The sequence below is a fragment of the Equus przewalskii genome, unplaced genomic scaffold, assembly GCF_037783145.1.
Source record: "Equus przewalskii isolate Varuska unplaced genomic scaffold, EquPr2 ChrUn-12, whole genome shotgun sequence".
NCBI classification, from domain to species: domain Eukaryota; kingdom Metazoa; phylum Chordata; class Mammalia; order Perissodactyla; family Equidae; genus Equus; species Equus przewalskii.
This window is the reverse complement of record NW_027228749.1, coordinates 781,686-801,459: the sequence shown is the minus strand read 5'-3', so window position 1 is coordinate 801,459 and position 19,774 is coordinate 781,686. Positions and strand designations below refer to the sequence as shown.

Genomic DNA, 19,774 nt, shown 5'->3' with positions numbered 1-19,774 from the left:
TGAGTTTACTTAAACATAAAGTATTTTCTGGGGCCGGCCCGGTGGCGCAGCAGTTAAGGGCACACGTTCCGCTTCTTGGCACCCTGGGATTCACCGGTTCGGATCCCGGGTGCGGACTTGGCACCACTTGGCAAAAACGATGCTGTGGTAGGCATCCCACATACAAAGCAAAGGAAGATAGGCATGGATGTTAGCTCTGGGCCAGTCTTCCTCAGCAAAAAGAGGAGGATTGGCAGTAGTTAGCTCAGGGTAATCTTCCTCAAAAAAAAAAAAAAAAATTTAAAGTATTTTCTACTTGGTTTTAATACATATTGAATTTTTATACATATGAATTTAATACATATTGAATAGACGCAGGAATGCATCTATTGTGAAAAATCGAGGAAAAATTATACATTCCCTCTCCCAAACTTTCCCAAAAGCTCTTTATCATTTTGAAAAATCATAACCCTACAGTAATGATGCTTGTGGTAATGAGCTGTCAATATAACACTCTTGCATCATCTGCATTTGTAACTATTACATTCTTTTTTTTTAGTTTAATAGATATTTATTTGTTCATTCAGTTGAACAACCTCTACACACAACCAAAATAAATGGTTTAAGATTTCTTTTCTTTTGAGAAGAAAGGAATTTAGGTCTCAAGAGGTTTTATGGGCCTCTTTATGTTTTCTGGAAATCATTTAACCGAGCCTTTTGAGACCTCTAAAGAAAACAGGAGAAAATTTGTTTCAAGAAAACCAGTAATTAGATTAAAATCAAACTACCCATTCTTAAGTCAGCAAAGCCAGAATTGGAAAGAACTGGGGCAATTTTTCTTCACATTTCCTACATGCTCAACTTTACCCTGGGAAACAGAAGTCTAGTCTACTGGAAGACATGGCGCAAACAGAATAAATTCAACAGAATATGGTGGTATGCTTTTAAGGAGGGTACAATTGATGGCCTGCTACGTTTGTGGAATCTTAAGGATTCTGAGGGTAGGCTGGCCAGGGATGAGAAAAATCACAGCAGACAACACATAAGGTCAGACTTGTATTGACACCAACTACATGACTTTTCTCAGTAGCCTTATGGGAGTGGATAAAGTGGGCTGACCCAAGATGACCTGTAAAACTGACTGGATTGAGCAATGATATATTTGTAAGTAAAGCCAACCACATTTTTCCCCGTAAGGTGGCTAGACGGTTCACAATGGTCACAAATTAGCATTACAGATAAAGTATTTAAAATCTGGATTAAAGCTGACTTTAATTTTTTATCCTCAAACACTTGAAAGGCATTTATCTGATGGCCACCAGCTTCCCAACTCCAGTATTAATTACTAGCTTACAAACCTTCTCATATACCTAATGTTCAATTTCAAATAGTTTCAGTACACACCAGTGTAAATAACACTACTGACTACTTGGCACAAAATTCAAAATTCCACAGATCCCATGGAGCCATGGGATTGAACTAGGAGCCTTCATCTTTTACGTGAACTTCAACGGTACTGTGGAGGATTAAGGCAATTTTGTTTAGGTTAACCAGGATTTGTTTCATTTGCAAGAGAACCCTCTTGCAATAGGTCTACTCAATTCTCCTAAAAAAGGTGGCATTCTTTTAGACTTTTCTCTTTTCAGAAACAGCAATACATAAATGGAATACTGGATTAAATCTAAAAATGAGGGATCTAGGCAGCTTTCATTATTTTTCCACACATGATCATGACAAGAGGTTAGGATATCCTCCTCTCATCCTATTTTCCAAGCAAAACACAATTTTAAAAGTTTCTCTTTGCCAAACTCCAAAAAACCAGCCACTTGAGAGTAAACCAGCAGAGCATTGCACCACCTCAATAAAACTGTGGGTTTCATCACATGCACCAACAAATCTACAGGGCTAGTTTCTGCACTCCCCTTTTAAAGAGTTTATTTTACACCTATTATACCACATAGCATTTTAAATGTTGATATATAACTCCCTAAAAAGATAAAGCCAAGACAAAAGCATTTGTTAGAAACAAGATACCCCATCACTTAGTCTTCAAACATTACTGTACCTTAACTTTCATAATTTGACTATGCATTCATGAAACAATCTGGAGACTAGTTTTAACAGACAAAGAACACTTTTAAGCAGACATGACTGCCCTAAATTGTTTATTAGGTAAGAATTTTACAAACATTACTTATATTAGTGCTAACATTGAAGCCAGAGAGTACTGTACCTTCTCCACGCTGCACAGTGAAACCCACCAACAGTCTGGTGGAACTTGGGGCCCTTTCCAAGGCCTCGGCTCTTGCGGCTGCAGATGTCAGCCCTTACATCTTCCTGTGCTTGTGGATTGGTTTGGTGAGCCACAGTGTGGCAGGATTTCCTCTGAGAGTGTTATGGAATGGATCAATGAGAATAACCTCAAAAAATTTGTACATGGAATCTTCACCAACCCAGTAAGAATTCAAGACTCAGAGCCCCACAGGGGCATCCAGACTGCTCCTCAGAAACATACTGAAGGCTTCAAGCAAACTTTAGCTGGTTAACACCGTGATGGACAGGCTTGCTGTAGGTTGCACTTGTAGGAACTAGGCATTTGCGGCCACCATGGTGCACACGAATCCAACATATGACATAACTTTGCATGGCCTTGTATACCAGTCTATGCTCTTTATCAGGCCCTGTGCAGCATAGAGAGCTCGCAGTAGTGCTAGCAGGGCACCCTGAGAAGATAGCACATTACACCAGACTGCTTCTTCCTCCAAAGCTCCTGGATGTATTTGTAAACACCCACCTTGGCTTATTTGATGAGGGAAAGGCACAACCACATTCCTAACGATTCTACATGCAGAGGCAAGCATCTGATATTTCATTTTGTCTCCCAGAACAGTCACAGCCAAGCACTTACAAATTAAAACATACACTTTTTTATATATTACTTTCCTTTTATTTCTCCTTTTTATTAGTCGGAGAATAACAACATATGTGCACTTTTTAAAATTCTGCTTTATAGGTTGTATTATCAATGAATTTCAAATCAGGAGAGTAAAACGGGACATTATAAGATATTTGTTATAAAGGGGAGACATTGGGTCTGATATAGCCAAGAACCATTTCAGTTATATGAACCAACACATTCTAATTTTTTTCTTAAGTTACATTAAATTGGATTTCTACCACTTGTAACCAAGAGTTCTGACTAATACAACCAAAAAGCACTAGATAAAGAGAGTACCAGAAGAAAATATATGAATGAATTTTTAAAATCTTGGATAAGGAGAGTCTTTTTAAGCACAGCGTGAAATCTAAAAGATTGAAAGCTCTGATGTCCTAAAAACTAAAAATATCTACACAGTAAAGGTTACCAAGGACAAGACAAAGGACAGACTGTAAAGAAATTTATATTTGCAATACAGATAAAAGATTAGTATCATAAGTCTTGCGTCACTTGATCAGGATGCGTTCTGAGAAATGTGTCGATAGGTGATTTTCTCACTGTGCAAACATCATAGAGTGCACTTACACAAACCTAGATGGTATAGCTTACTACACACCTAGGCTATATGATACTAATCTCGTGGGGACCACTGTTACATATGTAGTTTGTCACTGACCAAAACGTCACTATGCAGGATACAACTGTACTACATAGAGAGAAAACTCCTACAAAATAATTTTTTAATTCCACAATAGGAAAACTGGGTAAAGGATATTAATAAAAAATTCATAGAACAAATATAAATATCCAATAAATATATGAAAATAAGTTTAATCAAGTGAAAATCAAAGAGACAAATTAAAACAAAAGTAACTTTCATGTTTTTGTCTATCAGATTAGCAAAGATAAAAACTGATAACACCTAGTTTGATAAAGATGTATGGCACACTTTCAAATATTGTTGGTGAGAATATAATAGTTACAGACTTTCAGAAGGGCAATTTAACAATATCAATTTTTAAATGGTCATACCCTTTGACCCAGTACTTTCTCACTTAGAATTTTATCCTACAGAAGAAACATTTCCACAGATGTTCACCCTCGGGTGAGATAAAGCAGTTGGTGGCAGACCAGCATTAAAACCTAGAACAACTTAGAATATCCAGCTACTTAGAAAATCCAGATAACTGGTTTGAAGATTCTAGAGAGGGAATAACCTTGGAGGAAGTAGCTGGTGTCTATAACTGCATTTGTTGTGCCAGGCAAGAGCAGAAGACTGAAAATCCTGTGCAAAGCTTCAATGGAAGGCCACTGTGAGGGAAACAGCAAATCCAGATCTTTTGGCAAAGACTCAGGAGGCCTTAGTGCAAAGCAATTTTCCCATCAGAATATTTACCAAATCTGGGACTATATAAAGGATCCAATCAAATACAAGTAGAACCCTCTGAAAAATAGAGCAGAGTTTTGCAGCCATCTCATGAGACCAAGATTAGAATTCAGGACCCATTGGAGGAAGGGCCCCACAGAATATATCAGGCTCTAAACTGAAACCTCTGGAAACCAGGGGTGAATCCTAAATAGGCTATCCTTATCAGGGCTGCAACCCAGTCTTGACTTGATACAGCCCCTAACAGAACCAAATTGATCATCCACCATTCTATATGCCTAGCAAGAAAAGAATGAACTCTCTAGAAAAAAACATTGTCTAGAGCCTTTAATAATTTTTACACAAACTATCTATATCCAACCAAAAATTACCAGACACACCAAATACCAAGAGGAAAAGACAGACAACAGAAACAGACCCAGACGTGATCCAGACACTGGAGTTAGCAAAAAAAAGGCTTTAAATTAACTGACTAATATGTTCAAGTAAAGATGGAGAATTTCACCAAAGAACCTGAATCCATATAGTAACCAAACTGAAATCTTAGAAATGAAAAATAATACATCTGAAATTAGTAATTCATTTGACAGGTTTAGCAGTTTAGATACAGCAGAAGACAAGATTAATGATACTGAAGGTGAGTCAACAGAAAATATCCAAACTGAAGTACAAAGAAAAAAGAATGGAAAATATGGAAAGAGTTTCACAGACATACAAAAATATATAAGCATCATTCAATATAATATAGTTTCTAAGGATAAAAAATAAAATCTAAAATATCTCCAATGTCCATCATTAGGGAATTGTCTAAATTAATTATTGTATATTCATAAAATGGAATTCTATTCATGTGTTTAAATGTGACAGATCTGGCAGATCTACAAGCAATGACAAGGAAAGATGAACAAGATACATTGCTACATGAAGAAAATTAGATATGAAAATTATCTAATTAGATAGTGAAAATTAGATGCTATCTGTACCCTCACGGAACTCTGAGGAAAAATACAACAGGTATACACAGGTACACAAAACGGTATTTTTTAATTTTCCATATAAATTTGGCAAAAAATTTTTTTAATACATTTTTACATATCTCTAATGGTCGGCTACTTTCTTGCCAAGCTAGAAAGAAAATCTTAGGGCAGTATTTTCCAAGGTAGGTGTACCGCCATGAGGTGATTTTACATAACAGGGATATTTTAGAAACAAAGTCAGTGATTATATATTTGTTGTAATTCAAGAGCCTGCCACATTTCTTAAGTCATAGACACCAAGAAGATGACATCACTGAGGACTTGGAGAGATGGAGAAGCCAGAATCTCAAAATCTCTCCACAATATTCAACGGCCTGAGGAAATTAACAGTAACTCCTATGCTCATCCCACACCCCACCACTGTTGTTTGGGCAACAACTGGAATCCAATTTAACGCAGCAGAGGTGACAAAATGTAAAATTAAGAGCAGCAAAAGTTATGTTCAAAAGGAAACGTGTGAATTCATTGACATAAAATTGTAGAAAATGTTTCTTTCATTAAGTCAATCAGTCAATAAATATTTCAGGATGTACTATATGCCAGGCATTATGTTAGGTTCTAGAGGCTAAGGGTCCCTGCCTTCTTGGAACTCACAGTCTAGTGGGGAAAAGAGATACATTAAAATAACCACACAAAAAATAAAACTGCTTCTGTGATTAGGGCTAAAACATAGCACACCAAGCTCTATGAGGATATACACAGGGACCTGGTAAGAGTGTCAGGAAAGGCTTCCCAGAGAAGGTAATATCCAAGCATTGATATCCAAGAGATAGGTCTGAGTTAACCTGAGCGGGGAGGGTCAAGGCTAGAGGCAGAACACTCTAGCAATCCAGACAGATAAAACCAAAATGTGCAAAGGCCTGCAGTTGAAGGGAACAGAGCAACTGTGGGAGACTAAAAGGTCAGTATGGCTAGGATGGAGAGAGTAAGGGGAGAAGAGGTGTGGAGTGAAGTCGGAGAAGCAGGCAGGAGACTACATTAGGGAACAAATGACACTATGATTTTATCACTGTTTATTTTAAATTTAAAATTTTTATTTTGTTTTTAAATTTAATAATGTTGTTTCATTCTTAATGTATTTATTTTTATGGTTACTTTCTACTAATGGCAAACGTTTTTCCGGCTACATAAACTATAAGAATTAAAAGAGGTATTCAGCTGCAAATAACAAATATCCGACTAAGAATGACTTAAACTGCAAGGATATCTATTTTCCTTAACTAACAAATGGTCTGGAGGCAAACAGTCCCAAGTTTGGTATAGCAACTCAATGAAAGATGACTCTTTCCATCTTTCTACTCTGCCATCATCAGCATATCAGCCATGTCTCCCATACACGGTTGCAAGACGGCTGCAGCTCCAAGAATCATATCCTTACACAGGAAGTAAAGAGCTAGGATTCTCCTCAGGTATCTCTATTATAAGATAGGTTAATTAATAATAAAATTTTTCGGGGCTGGCCCCGTGGCCCAGTGGTTAAGTTCACGCGCTCCGCTGCAGGCGGCCCAGTGTCTTGTTGGTTCGAATCCTGGGCGCGGACATGGCACTGCTCATCAAACCACGCTGAGGCAGCGTCCCACATGCCACAACTAGAAGGACCCACAATGAAGAATATACAGTTATGTACTGGGGGGCTTTGGGGAGAAAAAGGAAAAATAAAATAAAATTAAAAAATAAATAAGTAATAAAATTTTTCTTTTAATAAAAGGAATTTATATTGTTTTTAAGCATTCATACAGTACAAAGAACAAATTAGGGTAATTCTCATTCTTACTTAGTAAGAAAAAATTTTCATGAAAGTATTTCCATTAAAGGAACCTCAGCAGAAACTGTATTTGTTCATTAGGCCAGAAATTATCAGCTAATAATCAGAGAAACATACCCTGATCACTTTACACTGATGCCCCTACTCTCTTATTCATTTAAGGGATGTGAACAAGGACAGCTACCTAAAATGTTTAGACCCAATTACTCTGGCCAAACTCGGATTATTTGAGCATCAAAATGAATAATGATTAAAACAAAATCCATGAGTCTATGCTAAAATAAATAAATAAGTGAACAGACAGATAAGGGGGGCAGGGAGAAAAGAAAAACTCTTGTGTACAGAAGATTGTCTAACATCTGTAGATGGAATCACAGAAATAGAAAACCGTTATTTTGCAGCCATTATAGTAATAACTCAGGCAAGAATCATCAATGGATGCTAATATCATTATGTAAAAAACTATTATGGAACCAGCTATTCACTCAATCTCCAAGTATCACCCCAGATTATTTATTAATTACAATGGAGAAATGGTACCTTTATAAGAAAAATTTGGCAGAAACTGCCTAAACCAAATGGTCAAATTTAACAATACCCACGATGGAACAAGCTGACATCACATGCCCTGTCACTGAGAAGGGAACATCACGGATTTGGTATTCTTTGCCAGATATTTAATCTGAACGAAGAAACAATTAGACAAATCCAAATTAATGGACTTTTTGCAAAAACAAAAACAAAAACACTAGCCTTCACTCTTAAAACTAAGGGAAGGTCATTTGTGAATTTTCCAGCTGACAGCACGAACTAGACCCCAGCCACCAGCTAGTATTAACCACCAGGCATGAAAGCAAATAAGCCCACAGATGATTCCAGCCCTCAGGCTTTAAGTCTTCTAGCTGTGGTCCCAGACATCATACAGCAGAGACAACCTATCTCCCCATACCCTATCAAAATTCCTGACCCAAAAAAACTGAGATAATACATGATTATTACTGTTTCAAGTGATCAAGTTTTAGAGTAATTTGTTATGCAACAACAGATAACTAATAGACCCTAATAAGGCAAAATCTCAACTTTCCTCAATAGTACGTACCTCAAAGGATTGTTGGGAATATTAAACAGACTAATGGATGTCAAGTCTGGCAAAGTATGCTTCATAAATGCTAGCTAGTATTAATATAGCTTCAATTTACACAGTTTGAACTATGAGAGAGGAATGCATAAGGTGCTCTGGGGGAACAGGAAGGGCATTGGATACAATCCTGGGGGGGTCATGGAAGGCTTCCTAAATTCACTGAAGGACTGATTTAATTGGGTTAAAAAAGCAGTAGAGGTATTTCTGCCAGAGAAAACAGATTAAGCAATGATATAGAAGCATGAAACAGCATGGTATATGTGGAGAACTAGAAGTTTTGTATTGGTGGAATAAAAGAAAAAAGCAGAAAGAATTAGATAACAAGCCCGCAGAGTTTGGGAGGATTACAAACATAGAAGGCCTTGTATATGAAGTTATGGACCCTACGACAATGGATTTTAAGCAAGGAAATGACACAGATTTGAAAATTTGGGTAGATAATCCCATAAGGGTAATACAGGAGTAAATTTAAGAATGGTAAAGCTTTGAAGGAGGAAGAAGAGCCAAGAGGCTAATGCAACAGTGCAGGCAAGCAAGAAAAGATATGGATGTGAACTAAGCGAGAAATGGCTGGACAAAATAGGAATTGAGAAATAGGAAATAAAAATCAGAAAGACCTGGGTTAGTCTTGGTAGCCTAGTGGTTAAGTTTGGCACGCTCTACTTCAGCGGCCCGGGTTCGGTTCCCAGGCGCAGACCTACACCACTTGTCTGTCGGTGGACATGCTGTGGTGGCAGCTCACATACAAAAAATAAAAAGGAAGACTGGCAACAGATGTTAGCTCACAGCAAAACTTCCTCAGGAAAAAATAAATCAGAAAGACTTAATGACTGATTGGATGTGTGCATATGGGAGGCTTATGTGAGACCAAGAGAAGATTCTACGTTAACGCCTAGGTTTCTACACTGGGTAGAGAGTTTCAATCAAACTCAGAAATCAGAAATAAAGAAAAAGGATCAGGTTTGGAAGAAAAAAACTTAGTTTCCATCTTGGCAAGTCTGGAGTATCTATGGAACATCCAGATGGAAATGTGTAACAAGAGGTTATAGATTCAAGTCTTAAATTAGGAGGAAAGATCAAAATAGAAATATAAATCTGGGAGTCTTTAGTACATAGGTTATTATTAGAACTGTGAGAAAACTTGAGAAAGGCCAGAGAGAGCTTATAGAGCAGTGGTTCTCAACCAGGGACAATTTTGCCCCCCAGAGGACATATGGCAATATCAGGAGACATTTTTGGCTGTCATAACTGGAGGGGGGGGGGGGGTAGGGGTAGTTTCCGCATGTAGTAGGTAGAGGCCAGGGCGTTGCTAAACATTCTATGATGTAACAGAGAGCCCACTCAGCAAAGAATTATCCAGCCCACAACGTCAGTAGGCTTGAAGTTAAGAAATCCTCTTGTAAGTAAGAGGAAAAACAGAATGAAGGAAACACCTTGAGAAAACAAATATTTAGGAAGTATCTATGAGAAGGAACAGCCAGAGAAGAGGTAAATCAAGAAAATGTACTGTCATGGAAGTCAGAGAAATAGAGAATTTCAAGAGGGAAGAAAAAGACCAAAAATGTTGAATCCAGTGAACTTGACCCATGGAACAGATTTTATAGTATCCACTGGTTCAGCAACTAGGTCGCCAGGGATTTTAGTGAAAGGAGAACCAGACCAGAGTGGTAGAGGAATAAAGAGAGATGAGAAAGTGCACAAAGTAAACAGAGACATCTCTTAAGAAATTTTATTGAAAAGGGAAGGAAAGAGATTGGGCAATAACTAAAGCAGTGGTTCTCAACTCTGGCTACAATCAGAACAACTTCAGGATCTTTTAAAATTACCAATGACTCAATCTCAACTAATTAAATCAGACTAATTAAATAAGAATCCCTGAGGACAGAGTCTAGGTATCAGTATTTTTAAAAATATCCTCATTGACAGTAATGTACAGCCAGAATTAACAACCACAGAACAAAAGGGCGGCTGGGGCCAGGGGGCAGTGAAGGAGGAGAAGGGAGCAGGGAGAATAAAATGGATGAAACAAAATCCCAGAAAAAATAGGTAAGGAATGGGTCAGGAACATGGGCTGATGGGGCTGCTTTGAAAAGAAGAAAGGCCACCTCATCTCAGGAGACTGGAAGGAGACAAAATATTGATGTGAGAAGTTAGACACAGGGATTTGGGGAGTTCAGGCCTAGGGCCCTAATTTTCATGATAAAGAATACGAGTCAGCTGCTGAGAATCAGCTACTGGGTAGGACATTTGAAGAGTAAAATTTGGTGAAAGTTCAAAATATTTGCTGAGAGGAATGCAAAATAAAAGACTAACCAAAAGCATTGACAGTCTAATGGAGAGCAAATGCACTTTACCATTTGCAGGGGCACCAATGGGCACATTTATGGTTTTCCTCCAGTAGTACTTAGCCATCCCCTTGTGAAGGAGCAAGGAAAAGTGGACCACAGCACTGATTCAAAATCGCCAGTTCAGTGAGTGGGAGGGGAAAAGAAGGCACACAGAAGGTAAAAGTTTAGATGAACAGTAGCTGAGGAGTTCGACAAGGGGGCCCAAACCAGGTAGAGAAGGGAAAGTAATCTACATGCAGTTTAACTGGCACAGGACACAGCAGATTTACCCCTGAGCACCACAAGCTATTAAAACAGTCTAAGATTTCATCGGCTTTTGTCCTAGATAATCCCATTAAATCGAGTTTCCCATATCCTATATTTGTCCTAAGAAGGAATGCTTGCAACTAACTTTGAAGTTCACAGACCATAAGATGAACATAATGCACAAACAGGTATTTCTTTGATAAAGTACAGTAAAATGTTAACGGTAAAGACTAGAAGGTATCTGTGTGAGAGGGACGGTAGGCTCTGGAACAGCAGTGTCCAATAGGACTTTCTGATGATGGAAATGTTCTATAATCTGTGCTGTGAAACATGCTATACCAGCTATCTGTGGCTACTGAGCCCTTGAAATGTAGCTAGTGTGACTGAGGAATTTTGAGTTTTAACAACTTTTTTTATTGAGGTATAACTGACATATAACATTACATTACTTTCAGGTGTACAACATAATGATTCGATATTTGTATATATGGCAAAGTGATCACAATAAGTTAACATCCATCACCATACATAATTATAATTTTTTTCTTGTGATGAGAATTTTTTTTTTGGAGGAAGATCAGCCCTGAGCTAACATCTGCCACCAATACTCTACTCTTTTCACTGAGGAAGATTGGCCCTGAGCTAACATCCGTGCCCATCTTCCTCTACTTTATATGTGGGACACCTGCCACAGCATGGCTTGACAAGCAGTGCATAGGTCTGCCTCTGGGATCTGAGCTGGAGAACCCTGGGCCACTGAAGCAGAGCGTGCAAACTTAACTGCTACGCAGGCCCCATGATGAGAACTTTTAAGATCTACTCTTTCAGCAACTTTGAAATATACGATACAGTATTATTAACTATAGTCATCATGCTGTACATTATATCCCCATGACTTATTTATTTTATAACTGGAAGTTTGTACCTTTTGACCTCCTTCACCCATGTTTCATGCACTCCAACCTCCCCATTTCTGGCAAGCACCAATCTGTTCTCTGTATCTATAAGCTTGTTTTTTTTTGAGATTCCACATGTAAGTGAGATTACACGGTATTTGTTCTTCTCTGACTTCTTTCATTTACCATAATGCCCTCAAGGTCCATCTATGTTGTCACAAATACTAAGATTTAGTTCTTTTTTATGGCTTAATCATATTCCACTGTGTATATATATATATATATACACACACACACACACTACATTTTCTTTATTCATCTATCAGTAGACACTTACGTTGTTTCCATGTCTGAAGTTTCATTAACTTTTAATTAATTTAAATTGATATAACCACATGTGGCTAGTGACTGCCGTATCAGATAGCGTAGTGGTAGATTCATAAATCCCTGGGTCCAAGTCCTGGATCCACCACCAATCCAAGTTACTTTATCTCTCTGACTCTTGGCATATTCTTGTATAAAATGAGAATAGAAATAGCACCTACTAATTCATATGGATTAAATGAGACAAGCAAATTAAGGATGAAGCACAATCCTGCGCATACGGCAAAGATTTTTAAAAAATTAACGTTTATTATTCCTACTAAAGGGAATCCACAAGATCAAGAGCTACCATGTGTTTTGCTGACCATTCTATCCCCAGGGTCTAGTATATGCACCCCAGCATAAAAGACATTCAATAAACATTTTTTGCTGAATGTTCTTGCAGTCACAAGACTCTACATTTATTCCTAAGCCCACTGCTCCAGTCTGTTGAGGTCTTTTTGAATCATAATATCATTCAATGTATTTTATATTCCTTTCAGTATCTTCTGAAATTCTGATAAACATATCACCTATATATTAATCTGAGACATTAATAAAAATGGTAACCAGAGACCTATATCATTAGTTTTATCATTCTTTAATTTATCATCATTCATTAACTGGTACTAATTGAAAACAGACATTCAATTCAGCTTCATTTTCACTCTGTCAATTTATCTCCATCTTGTCCACAAAGGTAGTAAGTATGAGAGCCTTTTTATAAAGATTAGATTATGCTAAGAAGGAAAGATAAAGAGAGAATACTCAGGGAAGTAAGAAAAAAGCAGAGAATAACCTACAAAGGAGCCCCTATCAGACTTTCAGCGGATTTCTCTACAGAAACCTTACAAGCCAGGAGAGAATGGAGTGACATATTCAAAGCTTTAAAAGATAAAAATCTTCAGCCAAGAATACTCTATCCAGCAAGAATTTCCTTCAGATATGAGGGAGAAATTAAATCTTTTCCAAACAAAAGTTAAGGGAATTTGTAACTAAAAGCCCTCCACTACAAGAAATCCTCAAGAAGGCTCTCATACCTGAAAAAAGAAAAAAGGGAGAAAGGGGTCACAATCCACAGACTAGGGAGACCGATGGATAGAACCAGAACAGGATAGCAAATATTCAACTACAGCATTAGGGTAAAGGTAAGGAAACTACCAAAGCAAGGACGATCTTATCACTCTAACTACAAATTCATAACACAAGTTGGAATAAGAAATGACAATAATTATTTAGGAGGGGAAGAGCAAAGGGTCTAAATCAGTATTGGTCAAGTAAGTAAGAGACCACCAGAGAATAGACTATATTATACATGAAATTCTAAATACAAACTTCAAGGTAGACACTAAAACACAGAACAGAGTCACAAATCATAAATAAGGAAAAATCTAAGAAACCCAGCATAAGAAATTGCAGTATTAAAAGGGTAGGCTAAAGCACACAGGAAAAGAAACTCAGGAAATCCAGATAATAAGCAACAGATTGACAGCATTAAGTCCACATGCATCAATAATCACTCTCAATGTAAACGGATTGAACTCTCCAATAAAAAGACACAGAGTGGCAAAATGGATTAAAGAATAAGATCCAACAATTTGTTGCCTCCAAGAAACACACCTCAGACCCAAGAACAAACACAGGCTCAGGGTGAAGGGGTGGAGGACAATACTTCAAGCTAATAGCAAGAAAAAAAAGGGAGGTGTTGCAATTCTTATATCAGACAAAGCGGATTTCAAAATAAGACAGGTAAAGAGAGAGACAGAGGGATCAAATATATATAATGATCAAAGAGACACTTCATCAAGAAGAAATAATGCTTATAAATATCTATGCACCCAACACAGGAGCACCAAGATTCATAAAGCAACTATTAACAGACCTAAAAGAAGATGTTAAAAACAACACAATAATAGTAGGGGACCTCAACACCCCACTCACATCAATGGACAGATCATCCAGACAGAAAATCAACAAGGAAATAATGGAGCTGAATGAAAAACTAAAACAATTGGACTTAATAGACATATATAGATCACTGCACCCTGAAAGAGCTGAATACACATTCTTCTCAAGTGCACGTGGAACATTCTCAAGGACAGACCATATGTTGGGAAACAATGCAAGCCTCTACAAATTTAAAAAAATTGAAATAATAACAAGCATCTTCTCCGATCATAATGCTATACGGCTAGAAATTAATTACAAGAAAAACGCTGACAAAGGCACAAAGATGTGGAGACTAAACAACACACTACTGAACAAGCAATGGATCATTGAAGAAATTAAAGAAGAAATCAAAAAATACCAGGAAACAAATGAAAATGATAGCATGCCATACCAACTCATATGGGATACAGCAAAAGCTGTATTAAGAGGAAAATTCATCGCAATACAGGCACATCTTAACAAACAAGAAAAATCCCAAATAAGCAATCTTAAACTACACCTAACTGAACTAGGGAAAAAAGAACAAATAAAGCCCAAAGTCAGCAGAAGGAGAGAAATAATAAAAATCAGAGCAGAAATAAATACTATTGAAACGAAAAAGGCAGTAGAAAGGATCAATGAAACAAAGAGCTGGTTTTTTGAGAAGATAAATAAAATTGACAAACCACTAACCAGACTTACAAAGAAAAGAAGGGAGAAAGCTCAAATAAACAAAATCAGAAATGAGCGAGGAGAAATAACAACAGACTCTGCAGAAATACAACAGATTATAAGAGAATACTACGAAAAACTATATGCCAACAGAATGGATAACCTAGAGGAAATGGATAAATTCTTGGACTCCTACAATCTCCCAAAGCTCACTCAAGAAGAGGCAGACAATTTGAACAGACCAATCACAAGGAAAGAGATTGAAACAGCAATCAAAAACATCTCAAAGAATAAAACCCCAGGACCAGACGGCTTTCCTGGGGAATTCCACCAAACTTTCAGCGAGGATTTAATACCTATCCTTTTCAAGCTATTCCAAAAAATTAGGGAAGATGGAACACTTCCTAACACATTCTATGAGGCCAACATCACGCTGATACCAAAGCCTGACAAGGACACCACAAAAAAAGAGAACTACAGGCCAATATCACTGATGAACACAGATGCAAAAATTCTAAACAAAATTTTGGCCACCAGAATTCAGCAATTCATCAAAAGGATCATCCATCATGATCAGGTGGGATTCATACCAGGGACACAGGGATGGTTCAACATCCACAAATCAATCAACGTGATACACCACATCAACAAACAGAGGAATAAAAACCACATGATCATCTCAATAGATGGAGAGAAGGCATTTGACAAGATCCAACAGCCATTTATGATAAAAACTCTGAACAAAATGGGCATAGAAGGAAACTACCTCAACATAATAAAGGCCATATATGACAAACCCATAGCCAACATCACACTCAATGGGCAACAACTGAACGCCATCACCCTGAAAACAGGAATGAGACAAGGATGGCCTCTATCACCACTCTTATTCAACATAGTACTGGAGGTCCTGGCCAGAGCAATCGGGCAAGAAAAAGGAATAAAAGGAATCCAAATAGGGAGGGAAGAAGTGAAACTCTTGCTGTTTGCAGACGACATGATCTTATATATAGAAAACCCCAAAGAATCCATTGGCAAACTCTTAGAAGTAATCAACAACTACAGCAAAGTTGCAGGGTATAAAATCAATTTGCATAAATCAGTAGCGTTTCTATATTCTAATAACAAACTAACAGCAAAAGAACTCAAGAACACAATACCATTCACAATCGCAACAAAAAGAATAAAATACCTTGGGGTAAATTTAACTAAGGAAGCGAAGGACCTATATAATGAAAATTACAAGGCCTTTCTGAGAGAATTGGATGACAACATAAGGAGATGGAAAGACATTCCATGTTCATGGATTGCAAGAATAAACATAGCTAAAATGTCTGTTCTACCTAAAGCAATCTACAGATTCAATACCATCCCAATCAGAATCCCAATGACATTCTTTACAGAATTAGAACAAAGAATCCTAAAATTCCTATGGGGCAACAAAAGACCCCGAATTTCTAAAGCAATCCTGAGAAAAAAGAACAAAACAGGAGGCATCACAATCCCTGACTTCAAAACATACTACAAAGCTACAGTAATCAAAACAGCATGGTACTGGTACAAAAACAGGTGCACCGATCAATGGAACAGAATTGAAAGCCCAGAAATAAAACCACACATCTATGGACAGCTTATCTTCGACAAAGGAGCTGAGGGCATACAACAGAGAAAAGACAGTCTTTTCAACAAAAGGTGCTGGGAAAACTGGAAAGCCACATGGAAAAGAATGAAAATGGACCATTCTTTTTCACCATTCACCAAAATAAACTCAAAATGGATCAAAGACCTAAAGGTGAGACCTGAAACCATAAGGCTTCTGGAAGAAAACGTAGGCAGTACACTCTTTGACATCAGTATTAAAAGGATCTTTTCGGACACCATGCCTTCTCAGAGAAGGGAAACAATAGAAAGAATAAACAAATAGGACTTCATCAGACTAAAGAGCTTCCTCAAGGCAAATGAAAACAGGATTGAAACAAAAAAACAACCCACTAACTGGGAAAAAATATTTGCAAGTCATATATCTGACAAAGGCTTAATATCCATAATATATAAAGAACTCTCACTACTCAACAACAAAAAATCAAACAACCCGATCAAAAAATGGGCTGGAGACATGAACAGACATTTCTCCAAAGATGATATACGGATGGCCAATAGGCACATGAAAAGATGTTCATCATCGCTGATCATGAGGAAAATGCAAATCAAAACTACACTGAGATATCACCTTACACCCATTAGAATGACAAAAATATCTAAATCTAATAGTAACAAATGTTGGAGAGGTTGCGGAGAGAATGGAACCCTCATGCACTGATGGTGGGAATGCAAACTGGTGCAGCCACTATGGAAAACAGTATGGAGATTCCTCAAAAAACTAAAAATAGAACTACCATACGATCCAGCCCTCCCACTACTGGGTATTTATCCAAAGAGCTTGAAGTCAGCAATCCCAAAAGTCCTGTGCACCTCAATGTTCACTGCAGCATTATTTACAATAGCCAAGACATGGAAGCAACCTAAGTGCCCATCAACAGACAAATGGATAAAGAAGATGTGGTACATATATACAATGGAATACTACTCAGCTGCAAAACAGAACAAAATCATTCCATTTGCAATAACATGGATGGACCTTGAGGGAATTATGTTAAGTGAAATAAGCCAGCTAGAGAAGGATAATCTGTGTATGACTCCACTTATATGAGGAATTTAAAAATGTGGACTAAGAACAGTTTAGTGGATACCAGGGGAAAGGTGGGGTGGGGGGTGGGCACAAAGGGTGAAGTGGTGCACCTACAACACGAATGACAAACATTAATGTACAACCGAAATTTCACAAGATTGTAACCTATCATTAACTCAATGAAAAAAAAAATTAGATTATGCTAATATGTCTTTCATTGAAACTACTCTTAAAGAGAACTTAAAAAATAACTTTGTACTCACCCTTCAATAGCTGGGGATCTATCAGGACGAGTACTTCCTCGTGATCTGTATCTCCGAGTCACTGGCAGCCGTGGAGGCCGACTTGGTCCCCAGAAGTCAGTGTGAGTTTGGTGACTCCTCTCATTGGCTCTATTATCTTGGTCCAGTGGATTACTACTTAGAAATGGTCTAAAATCTTGGAAAAACATCGCGTGGTCCAAATGGTCCCAGAGCTAGCAAAAACAGGAAATAAACCATGTTACTCGTTTCAAGAACAGGGGAAAGAGGAAACAGAAGAAATACTGCAAAAAGAGAGGAATAACTTTTAACACTTCAAAATTCAACAGCTCCAAACTTAAAAGTATATGTCTCCCCAATTGCATGGAGGAGAAAAGAGAAGTCTTTAAAGTACATGCATGGGGGAAAAAAACTCACATATTGAGAAACTTAATTTCCTTCATATAGAAACAACAAGCCAACAGCCTTAACAATGAGCTCATATCCACATGCCTTTGACCAGTTTTCCCTTCTGAAATAAAAACATGAGCCAAAGGTGATCACAGAGTTGTACAACCATAATCTATCATTTAGATCAACCTGTGAGAACCTTGTGTTTTGCCACAACTAAGATTTAAATAAAATGGATATATTTACACACTTGTAAAAAAGCAACACCATGGGGCTGGCCCGGTGGCACAGCGGTTAAGTGCCCATTTTCCACTTCTCGGCAGCCCGGGGTTCACCAGTTCAGATTCCGGGAGAGAACACAGCACCGCTTGGCAAAAGCCATGCTGTGGTAGGCGTCCCACGTATAAAGTAGAGGAAGATGGGCATGGATGTTAGCTCAGGGCCAGGCTTCCTCAGCAAAAAGAGGAGGATTGGCAGTAGTTAGCTCAGGGCTAATCTTGCTCAAAAAAACAAAAAATTAGGGAGTTTGTTTAGGTTTGTCAATATTATGTTATTTTTTGGTTAATTTTTCCAGTTTACAATTTGCTTCTTGATTTTCAAAGATGTTTCCTCCTTTTTAATTAAAAAATAAACAATAAATGCATTATTATAAACATGCAAACACAGTAGAATATAAATATAAACTGCAATAGGGCCAGCCCCGTGGTGTAGTGGTTAAGGTTTGTGTGTTCTGCTGCAGTGGCCCAGGGTTCGCAAGTTCAGATCCCAGGCGTGGACCTAGGACCACTTATCAAGCCAAACTGTGGTGGCATCCCACATAAAACAAAGGAGGATTGGCACAGATGTTAACTCAGCGACATCTTCCTCAAACAAAAAGAGGAAGATTGGCAATGAATGTTAGTTCAGGGCCAATCTTCCTCACAAAAAAGAAAAAGAAAAAAAAAAAATATATATATATATATAAAGTGCAATATGGTCTCTACCCACTCAGTGGTGACCCCCACCCCTAATTCTACTCCCCTACCTAGAGGCTAATTTGGTGTGTAGAATTCCAGATCTTTAAATATCTGTGTGTATACACACACAAACTAGGTTTTGTAAAAAAAATACGTACATACACCCATTCATTCATTCAACAAATACTTGTTGAGCATGTACTATGTCCCACCCAATCACTTTCTGGGAATTGTTAAGATACAGCAGTGAACAAAATGTTAGGAACAAAGTACTCTGCCCTAATGAATTTCATTTTCAAGTGGCAAGAGAGAGACACTCTTCCTCCCTCCAAAAAAAGGGGAAAGGAAGGGCTGGCCCGGTAACGTAGTGGTTAAGTTTGTGCGCTCTGCTTCGGCCACCCGGGGTTCACTGGTTTGAATTCCGGGCGTGGACCTATGCACTGCTTATCAAGCCATTTTGTGGCAGGTGTCCCACACATACAGTGGAGGAAGATGGGCACGGATATTAGCTCACAGCTAATCTTTCTCAATAAATAAATAAACAACAAAAAAAAAACCCCAGACTTTTAAAAAAGGGGGTGCAGGAAACTGTATATGTTAGAAAGGGATAAATGCTATGGAGAAAAAAAGGGCTGACATTGACTCAGAACATAAAGTCATATCATTCTTCTCAACAGCAGCATAGCACGAATGTTTTATATTTTATATAATCTTTAACATTTTTTATTATAATATATAGTATGTGATACATGAGAAATAACCTAAGTAAATGAGGTAT

The 19,774-nt window shown here is 37.8% G+C and overlaps 1 protein-coding gene and 1 pseudogene across 1 annotated transcript in view; both read right to left on the bottom strand.

Annotated features, from left to right (window-relative positions):
* The window catches only part of RNF115 (ring finger protein 115), a 73,595-nt gene that overhangs the window by 22,505 nt on the left and 31,316 nt on the right, over positions 1-19,774 (bottom strand). Inside the window, exon 4 of the mRNA XM_008528230.2 lies at positions 17,654-17,865. Within this exon, the coding sequence (XP_008526452.2) occupies positions 17,654-17,865 (212 nt within the window). The remainder of the gene's footprint in view (positions 1-17,653; positions 17,866-19,774) is intronic.
* On the bottom strand, positions 528-10,659 carry LOC103556236 (large ribosomal subunit protein eL15-like; annotated as a pseudogene).